Source organism: Haliotis cracherodii, unplaced genomic scaffold (assembly GCF_022045235.1).
Source record: "Haliotis cracherodii isolate W230 unplaced genomic scaffold, xgHalCrac1.p SCAF_24, whole genome shotgun sequence".
In the NCBI taxonomy this organism is placed as follows: Eukaryota; Metazoa; Mollusca; class Gastropoda; order Lepetellida; family Haliotidae; genus Haliotis; species Haliotis cracherodii.
In genome coordinates, this window is record NW_027266280.1 from 9,535,670 (window position 1) to 9,561,874 (window position 26,205).

At 40.8% G+C, this 26,205-nt stretch overlaps 1 protein-coding gene across 3 annotated transcripts; it reads left to right on the forward strand.

The window, feature by feature from the left end:
- Positions 1-292: 292 nt before the first annotated feature.
- LOC139472242 (rab5 GDP/GTP exchange factor-like) lies at positions 293-26,205 on the forward strand. Of its 3 annotated transcripts, none has more exons than XM_071254626.1 (7): positions 293-382; positions 11,074-11,295; positions 16,575-16,687; positions 17,773-18,033; positions 18,635-18,862; positions 19,935-20,191; positions 20,953-26,205. In XM_071254626.1, the coding sequence occupies exons 2-7, from the start codon at positions 11,108-11,110 to the stop codon at positions 21,460-21,462; spliced, it is 1,557 nt and encodes a 518-aa protein (XP_071110727.1). In that variant the 5' UTR covers positions 293-382; positions 11,074-11,107; the 3' UTR covers positions 21,463-26,205. The 3 variants fall into 3 exon arrangements, with proteins under 3 accessions (XP_071110727.1, XP_071110726.1, XP_071110729.1); XM_071254625.1 differs by having other exon boundaries at positions 293-378; XM_071254628.1 differs by lacking the exon at positions 293-382 and adding an exon at positions 8,526-8,606.

Consider the following 26,205-nt stretch of genomic DNA (forward strand, 5'->3'; position numbering starts at 1 on the left):
CGCCCCTTTCGCTAGCAGACAGCTTCCGTGTAAACTGGTTCCCGGTTCTATCTGCGATTATGTAGAGACGGAGCCCAGCTTAACAAACAAAGCTAGCAATATACCTTAGTTTTGTATTATTCTAAACATTATTTCACCAATCGCATATTTTGTTGATGATATTTGAAATAATTTAAGTGTTTGTGATTCGTACGAATCATATTTCTGGTCAGTTCGACTCAGTTGTAAACACCTGATTTACTAAAATGTCACATGACCTAAAAGTACTAGCTTTGCATAAAGGTCATGACCTACTGTTTGGTGGATCACAAGACATAATGACGAATATGATCCTTGTTTAGTTTTAAGAAATATGCGCTACTGTGCATACAATCATTGGTAAGTAAGTATTTTTAGTATCATTTCAATCTTGTCTGAATTGCGGGCGAGCGATCGACCTGGCATGAAATCTAGTTTTTGGACATTTTGTATTTGATGTCGTGATGTGAATCGTGATCCTTCATATCCCGAGTTTCAGGTTGTTTATTCCGTACGTGTCATTATTGACTTATATAAGTTTGTCCGTCACCAGTCCTGTCACCCCCTTCCTAATTTTGTCAATTTCATGAATGTAACAGCAGAAAAAGGAGACACAAGTTATGGACAACTTCTGTATTTTACTGCAATGGCTTGTTAAAAGTGAGTATGGCCGAATGTGTCACATTTTGTGTCTGGACTGAGATACAGAGGGTTAATAGACTGGCACTCTCTGAGTAATCATGTGTCACTCGTTTGTTATGTTTTTAACGGTTTCAAAATATTTGACTGTCATGAAATACCGATGTGAATAATTTTGTTTTGTAACATCATGCAGTACTGCATACCAATGCCAAATCACAGTAACATGTAACTAATAATAACAACAAACTCACAGACAAAGCCGTCCTTTGGCCTCGTCTGCGAGTTTGTTATTATTATTCACTGCATGTTCCTGTGGCCAAATACACAGGAAAATGGTGAATTTTTGCATACAGTTACCTTACCACTGGAACTTGTTTGGTTCTAAGAATACTAAGAACCCTGTTTTCTCCATATTGCAAAGGGTTTAGGACATGTTGCAGACTAGAGAAAAGCAGCATCAGATTGATTTTTTTCATATTTTGCTTGACAATATGTCCTATGCTGCTTTCACTGTATAGTTACTGATAAATTATTAAATGCCATTCACTGATGACAGTCGCGGTAAGTTATGTGCATACAGTGACTGACATCAACACTTTTGTACAGTATTAACGTAGTACACATGAAGTAAGACATTCTTATGTGTGGATAAACAAAATATTTATTCTGACAATGAGGACAGAAGAAATCAGCATGTCTGTGCAGTACAGTCAACTTCATGCAAAACTTCAACTACACCCATTTTTGACATGACATGCACTGTGCCCACCAAATAGATGTAAATCGGCCACACACACAACATGTTTCACCGTCATCTTTCTCTATCTCTTCAGAAGCGGTAGAATCCTTATGGCTCTACCCTACCCTTGTGTTTTTCCTTGATTTATTTCTGTACCCGAATCTCCGAACCAATGTGCCCGGAAATAATAGTCAACACAAGCTGAGGGGTGTATTTCCCACGACCCGTAAAAGATCCAGGGTAGAATAGGTCTTCAGCAACCCATGCTTGCCGTAAATGGTGACTACGCTTGTCGTTAGAAGTGACTAACGGGATCGGGTGGTCAGCCTCGCTGACTTGGTTGATGCATATCATTGTATTCCAGTTGCATGGATCGATGCTGATGATGTCAATCACTGGATTGTCTGGTTCAGACTTGATTATTTACAGACCGCCGTCAGATAGCTGGGATATTGCTGAGTGCGGCGTTGAACAACAAACAAACAAAACAAACAAACTTATCCCGGTACCCAGGATGAGTAGCATAGTCGTACACAATGTCATTCATGATCTTGATGTGATCACCAAAGACTGACTCATCTTCTGGTCTCAAAATTGTTGTTGTCCCAGATTTAATAGCATGAATATCAATATGGCCTATGACACTGGTTTTGTCAATTTCAAACAACCATAACAATGAACAGTTGCGTTTACCATTTTAAATCTGTTATTATTGACATATATTTACACTAGTATAACTTGTAATGTATCATATGCATTGATATATATATTACTGTATTTTAATGAGATTGCAATGAATCTTTGATGATTTCCTTTCTAGTTAAACAAATAATTTGCCAACATGTGACTCAGGAACAAAGGAAATGCTCTACTTGTGTGTTGTTCTATTTACATGTTTCTACTTTATATTGAATGTATGAAGAATAGCAGTTGTGCAGCATAGATCTTGGGTGCATGAAGGAGTTTTGACAAGCACAAATACATAGACTCTGTCCTTTGTATATTTAATGCTTATACACCTGAAAAAATCACTTGTTATCCCCTCGGTTTGGGATTCTGAAAGTATTGAACAGCATTGTTTTCTTCTTCACTGACAATAGCATGCCAACAATTTAGGCAACTATATACTTTGACTGGTCAGTTTGTTGAAAATAATGTTTTTTTAGAGAATATATGTAAATGTGTATAAGTATGTGAGTTTTTTTCATTTTTCTTTTTTAAATAGCATGGTGCGCTATATTACCGCTCTTAGTTTCTTTATAATTGATCGTATTGTCTCAGGTTAAGAACAGACTACGGTACTACCATAGACCATATCTATTCTAACCCTGCAGAAGTAAAGCTGCAGATTGGAACTTTAGCACTAAGAGCAGCATACTGGTCTGATAACAAGATAATCTTGATATCTGTGAGACTGTAAATACTAATGTAAGCATTGATATGCATTTAACATTTGCAAATAGGTACTATAAACATGATAAATATTGCAGAGAATAGAAAATTGTAATGAAATTATTATTTTTTATACCTTTAGACAACCATTTGTATGGTGTCAGTCTTTCAACTGTGTCATGCTGCTTTGTTTGCCAAAACTCTATCAAGGACATGTTGAACAAAGGTATCCAATGGCAATTTGCCAAAATGGGTTAAAAGAAGCCCAACTCCGTTTCTGAATCACCAGATCAGAGGGATATGTCATCTCCAGACTCCTGTTCAGAGGCTGATAGTCAGTCCCAAATCTGTAGAAGATGTCATCATGGTCATAACAAATTCCCAGATTGGAATTATTTGTTTTTCTGAATTATATTGATATGTAACTAACAAGACCCAATAAAGAGGAATATGCTCCATGCTAAGTTTAACATCATTGTGTAGCAGGGCGTGGAGTCATCCCACAGATGACATCCTTACCTTGTCAGATTGCTGTCGGGTTTAACCTCTTTGGTCATGTGGACAAGGCGTCTGACCTCTGCTCAGAAGGTCCGTGGTTCGAATCCCATCACGGGACTCTGAAATTTTATGGCCGATACAATTGCACTGAATTCAATCCTAACATACAATGTTAAAATACCTCCGACATAATTAAAATTAGAATTTACCAAAATCCCAATTTTGAACAAAGTAACAATAGTTTCCCAATGTGCATGTCAGGGCCACCTGTTGAATCCTAGACAAATCCCTGTATGTTTTATGTATGTTATGTACATAATATGTAATATGTAATATATATAATATGATTTATGTTACCAATGCTTGTGGAGATATTACTGCATCTGTTGTTGATTCTAGAGATATCAGCAAAAATTCATAAATTATGCTTGTAGAATCTGTAACAGAGTGATAACAGCATTTTTTCAAGTAATAATGAATGTATGGCTGGTAACTGATAGCTATTTGGTGAAAGTTAAAGATTACAATAACAAATTTAGGATAGGTCCCTAGCAACCTATGGACAGCCTCCATGGTCAGGCAGTAGAGCATCCACTTAGAGAGCAGAAGGTTCGGGGTCCGATCCCCGGCCGTGTCATACCAAAAGACATTTAAAGATGGCACTTGTTGTTACCCTGACTGGCGCTCGGCATTAAGGGACCTATGATTGTGGGTTCGAATCCTAGTTCAAATCAGTTCGGTTATGTTTCAAGAATTGTCAGCACCATACCCGTGCTCATGGGTTTCACCAAAGTGGCAAACATCAGGGACCTGCATCACTTCGGGCTTTCCTCCCACATTAACCTGGCACGCTGTGATATAACTGAAATAATGTTAAAAGCGGCGTTAAACCCAACTCACTCACTAAAAAGGGATGCCTTTAGCATGTTTAGGAATATGTTGATTTCCCCAAACTCTACCTGGCGTTTAAAATCTGGTGGGTAGTTACTTGTGAAATTGTTTGTTGAAAACAGCCAGCAGAAGTTTCGTAGAGACATCTTTTTTATAAATGTCATTACTTTTTACAAGATTTCCATAGAGAGTCTGGGGAAATTTGTCATAATAATATTTCAAACCATTACCATGATTACATGGGCACATGCTTATGACAACTCAATCCTGATTTGCCAGGGACGACTCACACAGACAAAGAACTATTTGTGTCAGCACATGTCGCACGAGTAATTTCCAGCCGTATTGATTTTTGGCAAGCTCTGTCAGCTATATTAATAAGTTTTGATATTGAAAATGAAATATGATATTGATTATCATGATTATGATAACACAAAAGGCATATTCGTGATATGAAAGGTTAAACCTGGATAATAATATAGACATAATGCTCATTTAATAGTAGATGCATAGGTTTTTTTTCTCTACTTCGGAACACTGCCATCAGCTTATGAGAACAGTATTAATGATATATATTTGTGAGGGCATGGATTGCTCCAGGTTTGAGAAGATGTGTATTGCTCTACAGTTGTTAAAGGGTTTCGGATTGCTCTACTGGTTTGAGGGAAACTTGGATTGCTTTACATTTTGTGGGTGCAAAGATCGCCAAGGGATTCTGGGGAAAGCTACAAGTTACTGTGCACTTATTAATTTCTCTCATATCAAGCTGACACTCTGTGGTGCAAGCTGTCCAGCAGGTGTTTTACCTCACAGATTGGAGGATTTGTATATAGATGTTAAAACTCACTGAGTCAGAGAACTCAGATATTTCCACATGACACTCTGTGGTGCAAGCTGTCCAGCAGGTGTTTTACCTCACAGATTGGAGGATTTGTATATAGATGTTAAAACTCACTGAGTCAGAGAACTCAGATATTTCCACATGACACTCTGTGGTGCAAGCTGTTCAGCAGGTGTTTTACCTCACAGATTGGAGGATGTGTATATAGATGTTAAAACTCACTGAGTCAGAGAACTCAGATATTTCCACATGACACTCTGTGGTGCAAGCTGTCCAGCAGGTGTTTTACCTCACAGATTGGAGGATGTGTATATAGATGTTAAAACTCACTGAGTCAGAGAACTCAGATATTTCCACATGACACTCTGTGGTGCAAGCTGTCCAGCAGGTGTTTTACCTCACAGATTGGAGGATTTGTATATAGATGTTAAAACTCACTGTGTCGGAGAACTCAGATATTTCCACATGACACTCTGTGGTGCAAGCTGTCCAGCAGGTGTTTTACCTCACAGATTGGAGGATTTGTATATAGATGTTAAAACTCACTGTGTCGGAGAACTCAGATATTTCCACATGACACTCTGTGGTGCAAGCTGTCCAGCAGGTGTTTTACCTCACAGATTGGAGGATTTGTATATAGATGTTAAAACTCACTGTGTCAGAGAACTCAGATATTTCCACATGACACTCTGTGGTGCAAGCTGTCCAGCAGGTGTTTTACCTCACAGATTGGAGGATGTGTATATAGATGTTAAAACTCACTGTGTCAGAGAACTCAGATATTTCCACATGACACTCTGTGGTGCAAGCTGTCCAGCAGGTGTTTTACCTCACAGATTGGAGGATGTGTATATAGATGTTAAAACTCACTGTGTCAGAGAACTCAGATATTTCCACATGACACTCTGTGGTGCAAGCTGTCCAGCAGGTGTTTTACCTCACAGATTGGAGGATTTGTATATAGATGTTAAAACTCACTGTGTCAGAGAACTCAGATATTTCCACATGACACTCTGTGGTGCAAGCTGTCCAGCAGGTGTTTTACCTCACAGATTGGAGGATGTGTATATAGATGTTAAAACTCACTGTGTCAGAGAACTCAGATATTTCCACATGACACTCTGTGGTGCAAGCTGTCCAGCAGGTGTTTTACCTCACAGATTGGAGGATGTGTATATAGATGTTAAAACTCACTGTGTCAGAGAACTCAGATATTTCCACATGACACTCTGTGGTGCAAGCTGTCCAGCAGGTGTTTTACCTCACAGATTGGAGGATTTGTATATAGATGTTAAAACTCACTGTGTCAGAGAACTCAGATATTTCCACATGACACTCTGTGGTGCAAGCTGTCCAGCAGGTGTTTTACCTCACAGATTGGAGGATTTGTATATAGATGTTAAAACTCACTGAGTCAGAGAACTCAGATATTTCCACATGACACTCTGTGGTGCAAGCTGTCCAGCAGGTGTTTTACCTCACAGATTGGAGGATTTGTATATAGATGTTAAAACTCACTGTGTCAGAGAACTCAGATATTTCCACATGACACTCTGTGGTGCAAGCTGTCCAGCAGGTGTTTTACCTCACAGATTGGAGGATTTGTATATAGATGTTAAAACTCACTGTGTCAGAGAACTCAGATATTTCCACATGACACTCTGTCAGAAGTCTGTCTTACAGACCCTGATACAAATATATATCAAAAACAGCCCATGCAAGTCTATAATGTTTGGCAAGTCTAGATCACTGCAGTATCAGGAAAATCTGAAAATGAAGAGAGTCACTGGGCTCCTTTTTATTATATTTTTATTAAGATAACTGAACAACTGTTTTTTATGTACGATATGTTCATTTCAGAGACTAGATGTTAGTCTACTCTGTCAGCATCAGATGTGTTTCGGCTGCACTGCATCATGAAGATATCTATAAGCTAATTGAGTGATTACAAGTGACGAACATGAGGATGATGATTGGTTGTTAGATAACAAGTGCAAGATATGCTCTAACCATTGCCTGTAACCATGGTGACTGTAGTGATGAAGGCATGCTATATGGTGATGTACTGATTCCTACCATCCCTTCATCAGTTACCATGGTTACTGTAGTCATGGCGCTATGCTATGTGGTGATGTACTGGTTCCTCCCATCTCTCCATCAGCTACCATGGTTACAGTAGTCATGGTGCCATGCTATGTGGTGATCATTGGAGCCACCAGTTAGCTGCCATAGTTTCTGGAGTCATGAGGCCCCGCTTTGGTGATGCACTGGTTCCACCTGTCAGCTGTATTAGTTACTGTAGCCATTGTGCCCTGCTGTGGTGATGCACTGGTTCCACCTGTCAGCTGCCATAGTTACTGTAGCCATGGGGCCCTGCTGTGGTGATGCACTGGTCCCACCTGTCAGCTGCCATAGTAACTGTAGTCATGGCGCCCCGCTGTGGTGATGCACTGGTTCCACCTGTCAGCTGCCATAGTTACTGTAGTCATGGGTCCCTGCTGTGGTGATGCACTGGTTCCACCTGTCAGCTGCCATAGTTCCTGTAGTCATGGGGCACCGCTGTGGTGATGCACTGGTTCCACCTGTCATCTGCCATAGTTCCTGTAGCCATGGGGCCCTGCTGTGGTGATGCACTGGTCCCACCTGTCAGCTGCCATAGTAACTGTAGTCATGGCGCCCCGCTGTGGTGATGCACTGGTTCCACCTGTCAGCTGCCATAGTTACTGTAGTCATGGGTCCCTGCTGTGGTGATGCACTGGTTCCACCTGTCAGCTGCCATAGTTCCTGTAGTCATGGGGCACCGCTGTGGTGATGCACTGGTTCCACCTGTCATCTGCCATAGTTCCTGTAGCCATGGGGCCGGGCTGTGGTGATGCACTGGTTCCACCTATCAGTTGCCATAGTTACTGTAGTCATGGGGCCGGGCTGTGGTGGTGCACTGGTTCCACCTGTCAGCTGCCATAGTTACTGTAGCCATGGGGCCCTGCTGTGGTGATGCACTGGTCCCACCTGTCAGCTGCCATAGTTACTGTAGCCATGGGGCCCTGCTATGGTGATGCACTGGTTCCACCTGTCAGCTGCCATAGTTACTGTAGCCATGGGTCCCTGCTGTGGTGATGCACTGGTTCCACCTGTCAGCTGCCATAGTTACTGTAGCCATGGGGCCCTGCTGTGGTGATGCACTGGTTCCACCTGTCACTAGTGTCAGCTGCCATAGTTACTGTAGTCATGGGGCCCCGCTGTGGTGATGCACTGGTTCCACCTGTCAGCTGCCATAGTTACTGTAGCCATGGGGCCGGGCTTTGGTGATGCACTGGTTCCACCTGTCACTAGTGTCAGCTGCCATAGTTACTGTAGTCATGGGGCCCCGCTGTGGTGATTCAGTCAGCTGATGATTCATCAGTTGGATCATTCTGTAACAAGACCAGCTGGTAACCACATAGCATGTTAAGCGTTCAAGTTATTTACACATCTCATGTCAGCATTTGTCATCAGCATGATCAGTTTGTTTATATTGCTTCACAAGATTCTTTCTCTCATAAAGGGATTCCATTTTGAACTAAAAGTCAAGACCCACGACAAACGGTGAGAAACTTTGTATAATGCATGCATGGACTGTGTCATCTTAGGTCTCAGTTATTGAGGCTGGCTCTTGACAATGTCATATTCATTATATACAGATTAGTAGCAAAAAACCATATGATTTGTTTTTTTGTGAATGTTAACAACAGATATTGTTACAATGAGTATCAGTACTTTATCATGATGTGTATTAGTCGTGATTCAGGAGCCTGCAAGTGGATTGTTATATGTTTCTTGTTGTACACATGTTCAGGGCTGGAGATAATGTCTTGAGCCTTTGATTATGATTATTTACTCACAGATTATCATGGTTATCATTCCCCCTGGACCTTGAAAGTTTCCCTTGTGTGTTCAATATACCTGTAGTCCCTTGATGCCAGTCTAATGGGTGTTCTGTAGACATATCTTTAAAAAATAATACCGTTTAACATGTTTAAAATCCTGTTTCTGGTGACTTCTAATTTGTATCTGTTATTGTGCTGCCCCAAGTGTGTAACATGTTGCATAAACGCCCAACAGTGAAACCTGTGAAGATCCGAGTTACCATAGGTCTTCCGAAAAACCCATGCTTGCTGTAAAAGACGACTGCTTTGTCATAAGAGGCGACTCACAGAATCGGGGAGTCAGACTCACTGGCTTGGTTGATACATGTCATTGTATCCCAATTGCGTCGATCGATGCTGATGATGTCTATCACTGGATTGTCTGGTCCAGACTCGATTTACAGACTGTCGTCCTACAGCTGGAATATTGCTGAATGTGGCGTTGAACAACAAACACAACAGCAATATACATGTATAAATAACAATTGTGCTTTTTATCATGTTTAGCGTTAGTGTTTTTGTTTATTATTTTTAAAAAGAATTTCCTGCATATCCGCAGCATTGTATGCAAGCAAGTCAGAATATTTTGGGTATTGGGTACCCAGCTGATCTGGAGCTTTGTTTGTTGTAAGCACATGGTAGGTCGATCAGCATGGTCAGTCATTCATGAAGCGTGTGAAGTCAGGTCACTTCCTGGGTGTCCATGATGAAGTGTGTCATCTAGTTCAAACACACAGGACCAGCAGGCTCAATATCCTTGACCATGATAATAGGGACGTCATTAATAATATGTGGATTTGCCCACACCCTACCTGTACTGGCAATGTAGCCTTGTAGGTAGTACTTGTGAAATTGATTTACCAGTAGAAAGTCTTAGGCAGGTCTATTTATGTTAACATTCATTATCGTGATTATGCAGAAAATTGTAGCTGGGATTCAGCATGATTCAGATCGGTTATTTTTCGAGGACACTGACTAACATTGATTGGGTGTAAAGTGCATTCTTGAGTATAACCATTATTGTACACAGTCAAAAGCTACATCATGAAGATCCGGGGTAGAATAGGTCTTCAGCAACCCATGCTTGCCGTAAAGGCCACTATGCTTGTCGTAAGAGGCGACTGACGGGATCTGGTGGTCAGGCTCGCTGACTTGGTTGATGCATGTCATCGATCCCAATTGCGTGGATCGATGCTCATGATGTCAATCACTGGATTGTCTGGTCCAGACTCGATTATTTACAGTAAGCCGTCATATAGCTGGAATATTGCTGAGTGTGGCGTTAAACAACAAACAAACAAACAAACAACATCATATGGCTTTGGTGGATGAACATGCATGTGGATGAGAACTTTGTGACAAAATATCACTGACGTGATGATTTACCATTTCAAATGTATTTATTGTTATGTTAGACATTGTTTTATATGCAGGGATTAAGATAACCGAGTGTATTTGTCTTGTAAACATCTGTACATACATTTTCTCGCAATCTACTGGTGATTCAGTTAACAAATATCCAATGATATAACTTAAAAGTATTTTGATACAATGATTGGAAGAAATAGTAACTGAAACTATTATATTACCAGAAATGATACAATACTGCCATTCCCGTGCTCGTGGGTTTCACCAAAGTTGCAAACATCTAAGACCTGCATCCATTCGGGATTTCCTCCCACATTATATTGACATGCTGTGATATGACTGGAATACTGTTAACAGCGGGGTTAAACCAACTTACTTACCCAGTTGGGGTGTGAGTAAAACTCCATGCATGGTTGTAGGCTGCCAAGCACTGTAAGGAGCTGTGACTGGTGGCAGAGATAGTTTAGAGGGCTACCTGAATGAGTTATCACTGTGAGGAGCTGTGACTGGTGGCAGCAATAGTATAGCGAGCTCCGTGAATGAGCTGTCGGGAGCTTGAAATATTGACTTTCCCATCAGTAATCAACTGTGGAAATTCCTATTTCCAGAGTCTGTCCTGTCAAGGTGTCATTCTTTCATTGTTTATGTTTTAGCTGTGTATTGACTTCACTCTTGTCAGAAAGGTAACAAGAAATATATAAGGATGAATTTGAATCATATTTTTTCGTTTTAATATCAGTTGTTCGTACATTTATGGGTTTTTTCCAATTGCCTTCCAGATATATCGCTGACTACTAGCCCCAAGCTCACAAGATGAGTACAGAAAAGAAAACAGCCAAGAAACTTCACCTGGAGTCGGCAGACTTGTTGTGTAAAAATGGCTGTGGTTTCTATGGTAACCCCGCTTGGCAGGGCTTTTGTTCCAAGTGCTACCGAGAGGTGTACCAGCCAGCGAAACAGGCACAGATACAGCATGACGCCATGCGGGAGGCATCCAAACGGTGAGACAAAATAGATTTCTGAATAGATTTAAAATATGTACCATGTATCATGTGTATGAACATTTGATTTCAAACATTCAATACTTCAGTTAAATATCAATGTCATATATATTTTCTAATGTTCTAATCCCTTGGGCTTATGATTGTGGGTTTAAATCCCCGTTCTCCCAAATAATACTTCATCATGTGTCACCATGTCAGCACCATATCCGTGCTCATGGGTTTCACCGAAGTGTAAAAGTCCTAGACCTGCATCACTTCGGGCTTTCCTCCCACATTAAGCTGACACGCCATGATATAACTGGAATTCTGTTAAAAGTGGCGTTAAACCCAACTCACTCACTCACTCACTCACTCACTCACTCACTCACTCACTGTACAATTAGGGGCAGCTGGGTAGGCTTGTGGTTAAAGCCTTCCTCGTCACGCTGAAGACCCGGGTTCAATTCCCGACATGGGTACAATGTGTGAAGCGATTTCTGCTTGTCATAAGTAGAAACTAAACAGATTGGGTGGTCAGACTTCCTGACTTGGTAAATGCATGTCATCATATCCCAATTGTGTGGATCGATGCTCATTATATCCATCAACAGATTGTCTGGTGCAATTAGGCTTCAGCAATCCATGCTTCGTAAATAGTGACTAACAAGATTGGGTTGTCAGACTCGCTGACTTGGTTAATGCATGTCATCATATCCCAATTGTGTGGATCGATGCAGATTATGTCTATCACTGGATTGTCTTGTTCAATTAGGCTTCAGCAATCCATGCTTTGTAAATAGTGACTAACGAGATTCGGTTGTCAGACTCGCTGACATGGTTGATGCTTGTCATATCCCAATTGTGTGGATCAATGCCGATTATGTCTATCACTGGATTGTCTGGTCCAGATTTGATGTTGTACAGACAACCGTCGCATAGCTGGAGAATTACTGAATGTGGCGTTATGTAACAAACAAAAATTACTTTGTAACTAGTTCAACAGCTTGAAAAGGGAGCTAACCATTTCTGCCAATGTGGCAGACATTTGAGCATGTCTGCTGTCATATTATAGTAACTTGTGTTCTAAATGGCTGCAGGGTATATATCACTGCTATATTGGTGACTTGCCTTAAGTAATCAGCTTATTAGTAGCAGTGTCCTTGAGGCAACTTTTTGGGGTTTGCATCATTATGATCAAGGTATAAGGCCACGCTTTTTTACTTAACTGTTTCACGGATTTATTCCAGCTTTTTCCACAAAAGGTTGGTCGAATAAAAATAATAATAAATAGCTATGTAAATCATTTATTTATATTTAAGTCATTCTGCCATGGAGTTAAAACTGCAGCTGGCTTCTTGAATCACTGATGTAGACATAGTCCTGCACCATGACCGTGGAATATATTTATTTTATGAAAAAAGATAATCTAGAAATGCATACAGAAGCAAGTCTAGCCAGTTCAAGCTAGCTCTATCTGAAATCAGCATAGGGAATTTTTATTTATTTTTAGAGTCAAGAAGGATATTGTTTAATATAAGATTTCAGAGACTAAATGTTAGTCTAATGTAGACATGGAATTGATAATTAACATTTTATCTAAGATGATGTTTGTTTTGTTTGCTGTTTAACGGTGCACTCGGCAATATTCCAGCTATATGACGGCAGGGTTTTTGAGGGGGCAGGGGTTGGGGTTTTTTTATATGAGGGTCTATATTACTAGCAGGAGATAATAAATAATAATAATAAATATATTTATGTTTCATTTATTTCCATTCCAGCGGGTTTTCAGTAGGGGCAGCGGGCCTGAGAAACAAAAAATAAAAGTGTGTGGCCTAAAAGAATAAATGTTTCAAAGACACATTTTTCACACAAGAATTATTTTGATTGAAAAGAAAGTGATGAGGGAGGAAAATTTAAATTATTTTTTTCGTTTTTTTATGTGATCATGGTGCAGAAAATAATATATGGATGTCAACTCCTCTATGATGAGGAACACTACATTTTGGAGTATATGCTTACTCCTTCATCAGGTGAATGATAAAGGACCCTGATGGAGTAAGCATATACTCCGAATAAATGATAAAGAAGTTGACATCCATATATTCTCTTCCTTATGTGTATCACTTCTCAATGCCTTTCAAAGACCTAATATAATGATTGTTCCACGGGAGTTATAGGGACGCAGCGATGTATTTAGCCCAACTCATATCTTTTCCAAATGATCATCAAGTTTTTTCACAAGCATGACAAGTCAACAAAACATATTTATCATGTTTTTGATCTCTCCCAGTCCAATCATCACACTCTATACTGTCACAACCTCCACATTGAGGGTGTTGTGCTTTTGGCCAGGGTGACACATTAGTCATGTTAATGGCTGAGATTAATGCCCTGTGATAAACCATTAAATAAGTATGCCAGGGGGTATGATCTCTGATCTCTGACCTCTGAATATTTAGCCCCGTGTAACAAAAAAGCAAGGCAAGAAAAACACTTCCTGTCTCACTCCAACAATGGGTTCGTTTGCATGTGTTTCCTTAGTGTTAATTGTGCCTCATTAAGAATGTACTCAATAATTGGTGTGAAGTTTATTTAGAAAAAAACTTAGCACAGTTATTCATCACTGTGGTGATAGTTGGTGGTTGGGACTGCCATATTGAAGAAATGTGTTTGTCACTCTCCTACGTAGATTCATTGAGTGAGATACGCTGGACTTCCTCGTCAGTGGTTAGATAGGATTATTAGTGCTTCTTGCAACCTAGCATACTTAGTGTATAGTTGGTGAACAGTGAATAGGATGCAGGATATGTAATAGGATCACAGTAATGAGATTCAAGTTGCTATTATTTCTGTACAGGTATTGTATTCGTTAGTGTTCATATCATCTCACCTGTGAAGATCCGGGTTTGAATAGGCCTTCAGCAATCCATGCTTTCCGTAAAAAGCAACTATGCTTGTCGTAAGAGGCGACTAAATGGTATCAGGTTGTCAGGCTCGCTGACCTGGTTCATGAATGTCATCGTACCCCATGCGTACATCAATGCTCATGCTGTCAATCACCTGATTGTCTGGTCCAGACTTGATTATTTACAGACTGCCGTCATATAGCTGGAATATTGATGTGTGGTGTTAAAAAACATAAGAAAAAAATCATACCATCTTCATCATGAATATAGACACAAAGGTTTTTAATTTCATAAGTTCTGTTTTGCATGTGTAGTTAGTTCTGTTTTGGCGATTCAAAATTAAATAAGCCTGTCACGGAATATTACATACTCACCTACTAGCCCAGAGCCATCTGTCCCATGTTTTAAAAATCACCTGGGCAAGTGGCAGTTTCTTATTTAACAGCTTGTCAATATATATTTGTATGCTTTTTTGGAATTTCATGATAATCTGATGATGAATTAAGGAAATGTGTTAGAGGTCTCATTCCAATTAGCATCCCATGTAAGTTTGATTCAAGTCGTTTTTACTATATTGTGTGTCTCGTAACCATGGTAACTCAAAATGTCTGGCAGTCTAGCAGTATAATAGTCTAGCAGTCTTATAATCTAGCAGTTAAGATGTGCCCTAATTACACAGAAATGTGGTCTCCATTTTACACATTGTACATGATTGTACTAACCACTCAGGAAAAGTTTGTGTACCTTCGTGATGACCAATTATCATGACTGCTTAAAACAACATGCAGATAGTCTGCTATGCTGTCGAGAGCAGAAGGTCCATGGTACCAAAAGACGTGAAAAGATGGTTCTTGTTGTTAACTGGGGCTTGACATTGAGGGGCTGAAACACGGCCTAGTCGGCCTAGTCAGTAAACTGTGTATGAGGTATCCATGTTTAACTGGGATCGCCTCCGTGGTCTAGTGGTAGAGCGTCCACCTGGAAAGCTGAAGGTCCGGGCTTTGATCCCCGGCCGCGTCATACCAAAAGACGTTAAAAGATGGTACTTGATGTTACCCTGTCTGGCGCTTGGCATTAAGGGGCTAAAACAAGGACTGGTCGGCTCAGTATACTGTGTCTGAGTGGGGTATCCATGTTAAACTGCGGCATGGTATCTCAGTGAGCTAGCACTATAAATCAGCATCAGTCCGGACTAGTACAAGCAGCCACACAAACACACACAGGTACATGCACGTCGCTATATAAGTGCAATAATCTTGGACGCGACGTTAAACCCCATTTCACCTCACCTCACCTCACCTCACCTCACCTCACCATGTTTAACTGCAGCATGATATCTCAGAGGCTAGCTCTATAATATTTGCATTACAAAGACTGATGTACGCACCCACACTAAACCCTACTTTTCCTCACCTGTAGTGCTGTCAGTACCCACATCAATTTATGGCTTGAAATTTATAACGCTTTTTTTTTGTATTACAGAGATCATGGGGAGCCGTGTAGTTTGATTATTGATGTAATGTAACAGCTTTGTGCCAACCGAACATATGACACAGACACAGTACACTGGTGTCTGCTGTACAATTTACGTCCAGTTGAGCAAGAAATTAAATTGAAATATATATTTGATTGTATGAACCTCATTTAAACAGTGTTAAGTGCCATGATGAAGGTTAGGGAAACTTGACTGCAGCTTGCATTCATCGTTATCATCATTGAAACAAGAATTGATTAAGTTGGTGATCGTGTTCGCAGATGCAGGGCCATTATTTTAGTACATGTAAATGTTTAATGGTTATATTTTTGTTATAGGCTGAGGTTATTTTTGTCTTTATCAATTTTGTTGGTATTACATTATGATAGAAATTGTGCTGGTGTAAGGTTTTGAAAAACTTTTGCATTTCATTTAGGGTTATGTTTGTAGCAAGTTTCTTCCAGATCAGTAAATGTTTGATAGCCCCTGTGGAAGACTGACATATGACTTTGTCGACCCCTGTTAGAAGAGTTTCTTTAACAATCATTTCAAGTGGGTGGAGAAGGATAAAACAGAGATAATAACCAGGGTTACTACATTCCCCCCAAAATTAAAAATCAACAAGCATTCCGGTTTATTTATGTTTAATTCTCTGAATTCAATATTTTACAGAAAAAAATGTTTTCCTCTACCAGCCTAAATTATTTCGGCAGCAGTTCAGGCAGATTTTTCTCTACAAAATCTGGGTATTATCCTGATTATTAAGAATGGTTACTGAACAATAGTGATTAGACAGAGACGGAGTCACAAGCATTTTCAAAGAAATTACCAAAATTCTGAAAACACATGCAGATCAGATTCTCCCCAGCCTCCATGCTATTGTGTAGACATTCATTATGATTACTCTTCTCTTTCAGAACGGGGGACACTCCTCCACCGTCCTTCTCCAAGTTTGCGGAGAAGAAAACGCAGCAGGTCAACAAGCGCAGCCACACAATGAAGTCCATCTTCAAGCGCACACCAGTGAAAGGTATGTACAGATAACGAGGTGTTTCCTTGTGTTTCCTTGTGTTTCCTTGTGTTTCCTGGGCCTGATGAAAGCAGTTCACTTAACATGCTTTTGATTCCCAGTTTTGGTTGAATATATTTTATTGTCAGCGTATTAACGAAACAGTGAGTAGTCTAGTGGTCAAGGTGTTAGTTTGTCTTGCTGAACAGCTGGGTTCAAGTCCCATCATTGGTACATGTGTGAAGATATATCTTAGTGTCCCGAGCCAAGATATTGCTGGTATATGGATTGAAATTTGGGAATAATTCATCCTCACTTGCTCAATGAAATACCGTATTTGACGTAATAGGCACCAAGGGCGCTCTCAAAATTAGAAATAGGGGACTGTTATTCGAATATGATTTTGGTGAGAGAAAGATTGTAAATTTTGTGGCTTATGCTGACAGCCTGAAATGATACAAAAGAAAAGTCTGTGCGTATGACATATATTTTCCAGAATTTAATTGCCCATAATTAAGGTTGCATATAACACACAAGTGCTTATTATAGATGAATTGATAAGTCTTGTAATTTATTAATAATATTAGCTATATCGCCATGGGCGCTTATTAGAGCTGGGCGCTTATTACGTCGGATATGGTATATGTCTTTTAGGCGAGTTTAGGTGCACATGAACAAGAGCCTCCAAAATAATGGGTTTAAATGGATGAATAGTACAAAGTAAATATAGGAGAAATGTAATTATTTAGGGTTAAGAAATTCATATTTATCTCAATGATGAGTGAAGTAAGCAACAATTAACAAGTCATTATTTCCTGGGCTAATCCCTGTGTTGACATGCTATGCCTTGAACAGAGTTGTCTCCCCCTTTTGTGTCAAAACGACTCCACTTCGATATTTCTTCCTCAACCTTCAACTCATTTTATAAGTTTTCAAGAGGGCATGGGTTGATGTACCCTCTATGTTAGTTTATGTTCCATTTCTAGATCAATTTCATTCAGAAAATATAAATGTTCAGAATATGGCGTCATATCGTTAAGTCCAGATACAAAATTGTGGTTGGTATGTTGCAAAAATGCTAATGCACATGTGTTTGTCTTCTCAAGACACATCCACGGACCAGCATGGCCACACGCAGAAGGAGCCGCGGAGGTCCAGCATTGAGAGTCAGAAGGTCGGGGGAGAGTTTGCGGAGTTTCTGAAGACGCTTCGTAAGCCTGCCGCACTTGACATCTCAAAACAAGTCCGCAGCTTCATCGAGCGCATCCAGCAGAGCGGGGAGCAGCCGATAGACGACCTGTCGGAGACAGTCCAAGACTTCTACCAGAGTCTCTCCGATAGGCTCAACTCCCACACGGTGTTCAAAGGTGAGTGTCTCAATGTCATGTGTGGTCTTGCAGATAGGCAGATGTCTCGTTGTTATATGTGGTCTCACAGATAGGCACATGTCTCGTCAGTGTGTCAATTTACAGATAGGCAGATGTCTTGGTGTTGTGTGTGTGGTCCCACAGATAGGCACATGTCATGGTGTCTCTGTGTTGTCCAACAGATAGGCAGGTGTCTTATTGTCTGTGGGGTCTCACAGATAGGCAGATGTCGGTGTCTGTGTGTGGTCTCACAGATAGGTGGATGTCTTGGTGTCTCTGTGGGGTCTCACAGATAGGCAGATGTTGCAGTGTTTGTGTGTGGTCCCACAGATAGGCAGATTTTTTGGTGTCGGTGTGGTCCCAAGGTTAGGCAGAGAAAGTGTGATACATTGACTGTTTAGTATGATATTATTCTGAAGTGTTGTGAATTCACTATATTCCATTATAGTAAAGAGCTCAATGCACATGATGATAATAAAAATGGGCCTTTTACAACAGCCGCCCAAGTAATAATAAACAAAATAACAACATAAAATGTTTCTAAATATTTAGGACGCTATACCTGGCCAGTATACATTATCACATCGTCTACATGTTGCAGGGTTGACTCAGGAGGTGATAGAGAAGATCTTGGACTTCACGGAGCGCTACATCCTGGTGCGCCTGTACCGCATCGTGTTCTGCCCCCCCTCCACTACGGACGAGGAGAAGGATCTGTTGGTACAGAATCGGATCCGGAGCCTTCACTGGATCACTGCCCAGCAGCTGGACACCCTCATCAATGAACATGATCCACAGATCAGACAGCTCATAGATCAAGCCATTACCTGTAAGTCCTCTGGCGTGTAGACAAACCTGACGTGACCACTCAAGATTAATGAATATATTAATGAACAGTGATAGAAATTGGCACTAGTCCTGAGTCCTTGCCAAACTGCCCAATAATTAAGGTATCATAAGGACTAGTAGAAATTTGCCCTTTTTGAGGGGCTTGCTATATGTTATCATTATAAGGACTAGTGGATTAAAAATGTTAGTTTCTACTGCTGATGAAGTTATATTGAAACACAAGGTTTTTAGGTCTACTATAAGAAAACAATACAACTGGTCAGAAAAGTTGCAGCAGCAATAAGAACCAGGCCCTAGAATTAATGTAAGTGTGTCACAAGTGTCCAAGATATTGTCATTGTCGACTGTCTTGAAACAGGCCTGTATCCGCTCATGAATCAAGAATAGTGGAAGCTGGGAGGAATTCGGTGTTTACAAATAGGCATCCAAACCATACTTGGCAAATAGAGTAGACACGTCAGATCAAAAGGGCCTTGAATCACGCTCTTGTCTCTCTCGTGTAGGTACAGCCAGCCTCCAAGAAACCGTCCAATCTCCAAGGGGGCACGGGTGGCTCAGTCGTCTAAGGCGCCGCGATTCGCTGTGCAGAGTTGCGTCCCTTGGGCATGCCAGAAACCTTTGATTGTGGGTTCGAATCCCGGTTCGCCCCAATTATGTTTCTAGGTTTGTCAGCACCCTACCCGTGCTCGTGGGTTTCACCGAAGTGGTAAACGTCTGAGACCTGCATCACTTCGGGCTTTCCTCCCACATTAAGCTGACACGTAACTGTAATACTGTTAAAAGCAGTGTTAAACCCAACTCACACTCATTCACTCCAATCTCAATCGATAAGCCTGGTGATGTGTACTATAGGGGCCAGATAACTCTATTTCGTATACAAAGCCTTTCTGGAAAGCTTCAGCCACTGCTGTTGACAACGGTTCAAATTCAGCCACAACAGCACTTTTTTTACAACATTACTTGTATTTAAATATTTGACTGCCACTGACAATTACAACAAATCTTTGTCACTAAAACTGGTTACACATTACACTGATGTTATCTCTCAACAGTTGCTATAGAGATGGACTCGAAGCGTGCAACTCAGGACAAACTAGCCTGCGTGGTCAACTGTAGTAAGAATATCTTCGAGCTTCTCCGCGAGTCGAAGCAAGGTCCGGCAAGTGCTGACGAGTTTCTTCCTGCCCTCATCTACATCGTGCTGAAGGCCAACCCTCCCCGCCTCCAGTCCAACATTCAGTACATCACACGCTTCGCGAACCCCAGTCGACTCATGAGTGGAGAGGCCGGGTACTACTTTACCAACCTGGTGAGTGCCCGGGACTACGTCGGTCCCCCGCCATGATATTGAGTATTGCTAAAATACCCCTCAAACAAAACCCTGCGTACCTGTGAAGATCCGGGGTAGAATACATCTTCAGCAACCCACGCTTGCTGTGAAAAGCGACTCTGCTTGTCGTAAGAGGCGACTAACGGAATCAGGTGGTCAGGCTTGCTGACTTATTTGATACATGTCATTGATCCCAATTGTGTGGATTGATGTTCGTGTTGTCAATCACTGGATTGTCTGGTCCAGACTCGATTATTTACAGACCGCCGTCATATAGCTGGAATATTGCTGAGTACGGCGTTAAACAACAGACAAACAAACAAAACCCTGAGGCTGTGATATGACAGTTTGCATCATTTATCTTGATGTATACTTCAGACATATTTACCCCAGTGGGAATTCCGTGTTAGGATAGCTCCCCAGCAACCTATGCTGGTCGTAAGAGCTGTCAATAGATTGGGTGGTCAGTCTCACTAACTTGTTCGATGGCGTGTTATTGTACCCCGAGAGTATGGATTGTTGCTGAAAATATCAATCACTTTATTGCCTGGTCCAGATTTGATTATTTACGGGCAACCGTCATATAGCTGTAATGTTGCTGAGTGAGGCTGTAAACAACAAACAAACAAACAAACATCAGCATATCTTATGGCTGAGATATTGCCGGTGTGACGCCAGATTTTAACTCAACATTATACTTCCATCTGTGTAAAGTTAAGAGACTTCCTTTTGGTTTTCAGTGTTGTGCAGTTGCTTTTATCGAGAGCCTGAATGCTGACTCCCTGAGTATCTCCCAGTCCGAGTTTGATCGCTACATGTCCGGTGAGGCCGTGCCCCCGTCGGCGGGGAATGAGTATATGTGCGAGGGTCTGCGTATGAGCAAGGACAACCTGCGGGGGCTCGGGGAACTGCGACAGCGGCAGGAAAAGGTGGCAGCAGAGGCGTTGCAGCTTCAGCAAGAAATGATGGAGTTCAAAGAAAACTTTATGAAAGAAATCCAGGACGTTCTTACACGAACCCCTTTGAAACTAAAACCAAGGAAGGTGAAGATTGATCTTGACGCAGAGAGTGAGGAACAAGGAACACTGAATCTTCCATCTCCGATCAAGCCATTTACAGCACCAGAACCACGGCAACTTGAATTCACAGAGAACATGGATGCTACGGCATCTGATGTTGCCATGACGATAGGTGGTGATACTCCCAAACTTGATCTCATGGACGAGCCAATCACAGAGTCTACAACTTAACATTTATGTAAGAATTGTGTATGCGACAAAGAGATTATTTCATTGGACGGAGAGAGATATTTATTGGGTTTTCTTAAATCCACGACACTGGTGCAATGACTTTAACAGTCTTCATTGTGGTTAGTGAGAGGAGATGTCGGAGTCATTATCATGTAAATATCTTTCAGTTGGTGAATTATTTCAATTGTACTGCTAATTTGCGAGAGTGTGTTCAGTTTTACGCTGCTTTTTGCAATATTCCAGCTATTTCACTGCGGAGGACACCAGAAATGGGCTTCACACATTCTACCCATGTGGGGAATTAAACCCTGGTCTTCGGCCTGACGAGTGAACACTTAGATTACGCCACTGCCCGCTCATTGGTTAAGTAACAATTTGCATCTTAACAAATCTTGTCAAAGAATGTTGAATAATGGCTATTTAGGGGATTTGTGAAAACAGGTGTTCAAATCGGCACGTCTGTCTCTCTATAAGCATGAAAAGTAACTCTCTTGATCCCGATACATCTCTACGCTATTCCTAGTAAGACTGGCATAGGGTATCGGCACTGACCTGACCTTCCTAACTTATATCACTGTCTGACATGTGGAAATAGATTATCTTATGAATTATGTCTTGAAACATAACCATGGAATGTCTCAGATTATCTCATAAGTGATCTGGGGGCTATCTGATGGAATAAAGTGGAACCTTGGTAATCCAGACCCTGTTAATATGGAAACCCATTCAGTGGGTACACCTTCATGAAGATCCAGGTTAGAATTGATCCTCAGCAACCCATGCTTGTTGTAAGAGGCAACTAACAGCATCAGGTGGTCAGACTCGCTGACTTGGTTGATGCATGTTATCATACCCCAATGGTATAGATTGATGCTCAGGGTGTCAGTCACTGGATTGTCTGGTCCAGATTTGATTATTTGTAATACAGACTGTGGTCATATAGCTGAAATATTGCTTCATGCTGCATTCAACAACAAACAAAGAGTGGATACTCTAATGTCCAGATTAGCAAGGTTTCACTGTGTAACATGGAATTTGTCTAGGAAAATCTCATGGATTATCTGATGTATTACCTCATGTGTTATGTATGTCAAGGAAGATATGACCGATTATCCCATGGATTATCTCAATCATGTCAGTATTTTTTGGAATATGTCAATCGCGGACGAGACCAGTGCTGCTACTGCACCATGGCTACTGGCGACCACAACCAAGACTCTATCTGCGAGGGCGGGCGGAGGCAAGATTTCTAGTTGTTACTGTTGATCAATCCTGGTTATTTGTCACGTTTAAAATGTTATGTCAGTTTCAGGGGGGGTCAAATAGAGTGCATTGAACAACATGAACAAAGATGTTTTATCGATCAACATCAGTATGTCCCATTTAGAGAAAAAACTACGAGTTACAAGGAATTGCTGATTATTTGTACTGTGTGAATTGGCGAAGAACTTTCAAAGTAGATCAATGAGGGACAGACAATCCGTAATTCTGAGTTGTTATATCACCCAAAGTCTTTTTCTTGTTGTTGAGAAAATATAGAAATATGTGGGTTTGCTAATCACAATTGGAGACACCAGATTTGTTTCTGTATTTTGGATGATCTCACAAAAATTTGTTTGTGACATCATGGTGACGACATCTTTAATTATTTGTGACAATGTGTTCATATGACGTCATGTTGCTATGGCTTCAAAAACAGCGAAAACAATGGAACAATTTGAGTGAACGAGTGCGAATCAGCTTGAAGCAAGAAATTGTTATGGTCAGAGAGAATTACTGAAAGTAATTGCACCTATATCCGTGCTGCTATGGGTAATATAGATTCTTGCATCATTCCGCACATTCAGTTACCATGACAACTCAGGAGACCATATCACGATACAGCAGTTTCTTTGTCATCCACTTTAAACCTACCATGACTGTGCAATTCAAGTTGTATGTGAATACAAGAAAGTTTGCATTTAATATTTGTACATCAATTGATCACCTACACTCTGGACATGAAGCACTCGACATCCAGCGTTGGAACAATGAGCACTGTTAACAGTTTGAGATATGTCACTGATATATACTAGGCCTGACCAAGTTTATGTGACAGATTATCACCCCAACTCCTGAACTTGCTGAAGGTGTGAGGTTATTTTTTCTGGTTTAAATAATCAATTTAATTTGTTAATGCATTGTGCCCAGTACCAATTCCTGTTTTTCAAAAGCTCTCTTTAGCTGCAGGTGAAATCTTTGTGAATGAGAGAGAAAAACAGTTCAATGTCAATGTTGCCATGGTTACTCGATATGATTACGAGACATGAATATTATTTCTTTGGAAATGTCCAAAATATCACAGACTGCACAAGAAGTGAATGAATTGGCCTGGCCTGTGATAGATTTGCTGTGGTTGGGTTGATTCTCGTTGATGATTGAATATGAATCTTAACGTGATATGTCCCCGGCTTTCATTTTACCACATCATGTATCAGAATAAGGTCATACGATCGCAATGTGTACGGAGTGTGACAGAGCATATCGTTACAGCCCTTGTTAATGAATTATTTAGAGAGCTGCCGTATCATCGTTGACGTGAATTTTGCAACGCTGAGATTATGACAGTGGGCTTTCAGTGCTATGTTGTTCTGCCTGTGGCTGCTACACTTCCATGTCAGTGGTACCGAGAGTCAGAGTGTATTGTAGAAGACTTGTATTTATCTGAAGTCGTGTGACCTAGGGGGGTCAGTCTTGGCCTGTGTCATCAGCAGGTCCAGGGCTGTCCCTACCATGAAGCAAGTAGATGTAGCAGCTTTGTAGACGTGAGTGGGAGGGACACCAAGAGTGGTTAGCTTGTGTCGGGATTCAAACCCAGACCATGTGTCTCGAGGGAAGATACAGTAACCAGTAGGCCACTTTGGGCAATTCAGTGATTGATCCAGTTTGATGAAAATGAGTCAGTTATCACAGAACGGTGATTTTGTGTCGGGATTCAAACCCAGACAATGTGTCTCAAGAGAAACACAGAAAGCAGCAGACCACTGTCAGTAAGTCAGTGATTGCTCCATTTTGATGGAAAAGGAGTTGGTAACACAGACTGGTTAACTTGTGTTGGGATTCAAACCTAGACCATGTGTGTCATGGGAAGATACACTAACCAGTAAACCACTTGTTGTAAGTCAGTGATAGCTCCAGTTTGATGGAAAGGAGTCTGTTACCACAAACCTGGCCACTTTGTTACCTAGTCTTTGATCAGGAATTTTGAAGTAGGAAGAACATGAAGACGTGAAACTTTTTATGCATAACACTTTTTTTATTGTTTGTAACAACATTTAGGGATCAATTTTGTCTTTTTATCAGTAAATTAACAACTTCTTTTCGTGGACATTTTATAGCTATTTCTTGTCTTCCGTCAGAGGAATTCAGGCAATCAGTAGCAAGAAGCAGGTACAAGAAGCCATGAAATGCCCTGACAAGCGATAAAGGAGTCACCTGATGAAGGAGTAAGTATATACTCTGAAACAGTGTGTTCCTCATAATAAAGATTTGTTTGTTTGTTTGTTTGTTTAACACCATCAATAAAGAAGTTGTTATATATCTGAAGAAGAGACAAGAAATGGACCTGAAACGTCATTACAAATGTTAACCATAAGAGGTTCATGTGTTTTTACCAACTTCCCAGCTGAGTTTCCTGAAGTAGACCATTTTGTTTTCATTATTGGCGAGTATAAATTCATTTTTAGGATCAGCATCCTACCGAGGCAAATGAGTTAACTGACTATAAAAGTCCAGTTTCCACACTTGACGAACTAGACTGGTAATATGGAGTTAGATTTTGGCGGGATCAACGAGTCTATGCATAGTCCGTAACGAAATCGAAATCCGGTTCGTAAACTGTCGTGCAGATTTCGGTCGATTGCAGGATATGTAAAACATGTGCACTGCCAATCTTTTCATGGTTTTAATCAATTTGCTCACGTGATTTCATGCACCTCGCGATGTAAGACCCGTTTTATAGATCTTGATTGTCGATCAGATCGTCTTGTTAGGGCGTCGCCATTTTGTTTGAAGCAAATGCAAGTGATACGAGAGGTAGAATCTGATAGGTCCATAGGAGAAGCATGGGAGGGACATAACTCGTAATAGCCATTGGTGACGCTACGATCGAGCCGAGGAATTCCAGCCTAGTTCGGCACAATCTCATTAAAATCAGATCTTAGTTTTTGCTACCGCTAAACTTTGTTTAGCATAGCGAGAACTAAGATCTGAATTTAATGAGATTGAGTTCGGCAAGGGTGGAAACTGGACTTTTTTTTAAAGTCAGTTAACTCTCTTGCCTCTTGAAGATGAGGATCAGGGACTTGTGTTGTCATACATGCCATGTTAATTGTACCCATCTACTTTTAGAATTGACTTTCTCTTTGTTGTGCAAGTTGATTGGAGAAGTCCCAAACTGTAAGATGGTCGGAGCTTGTGACACTTTCAGTTTCGGCGAATGTTAGTTTCATGGTCATGTGACTGACCTCTCATCCAATGAGAAAGCTGTATATGGTGTATATTTCACATTTATAGTTTATTTTCCACTGGTTGTTACTGTATAGGAGTTGAATCCATTGTACATGTATGTGGAACCATCAAGTCTTCAATTGTTTATTTATCTTGATTGTAGACATTGCCATGACAATGCTGATGTTTTATGTATAGATACCTTTGATACCAGCCTTGCAGTCTACCTGTAAGGAATGTCAATTGCCAAATAAA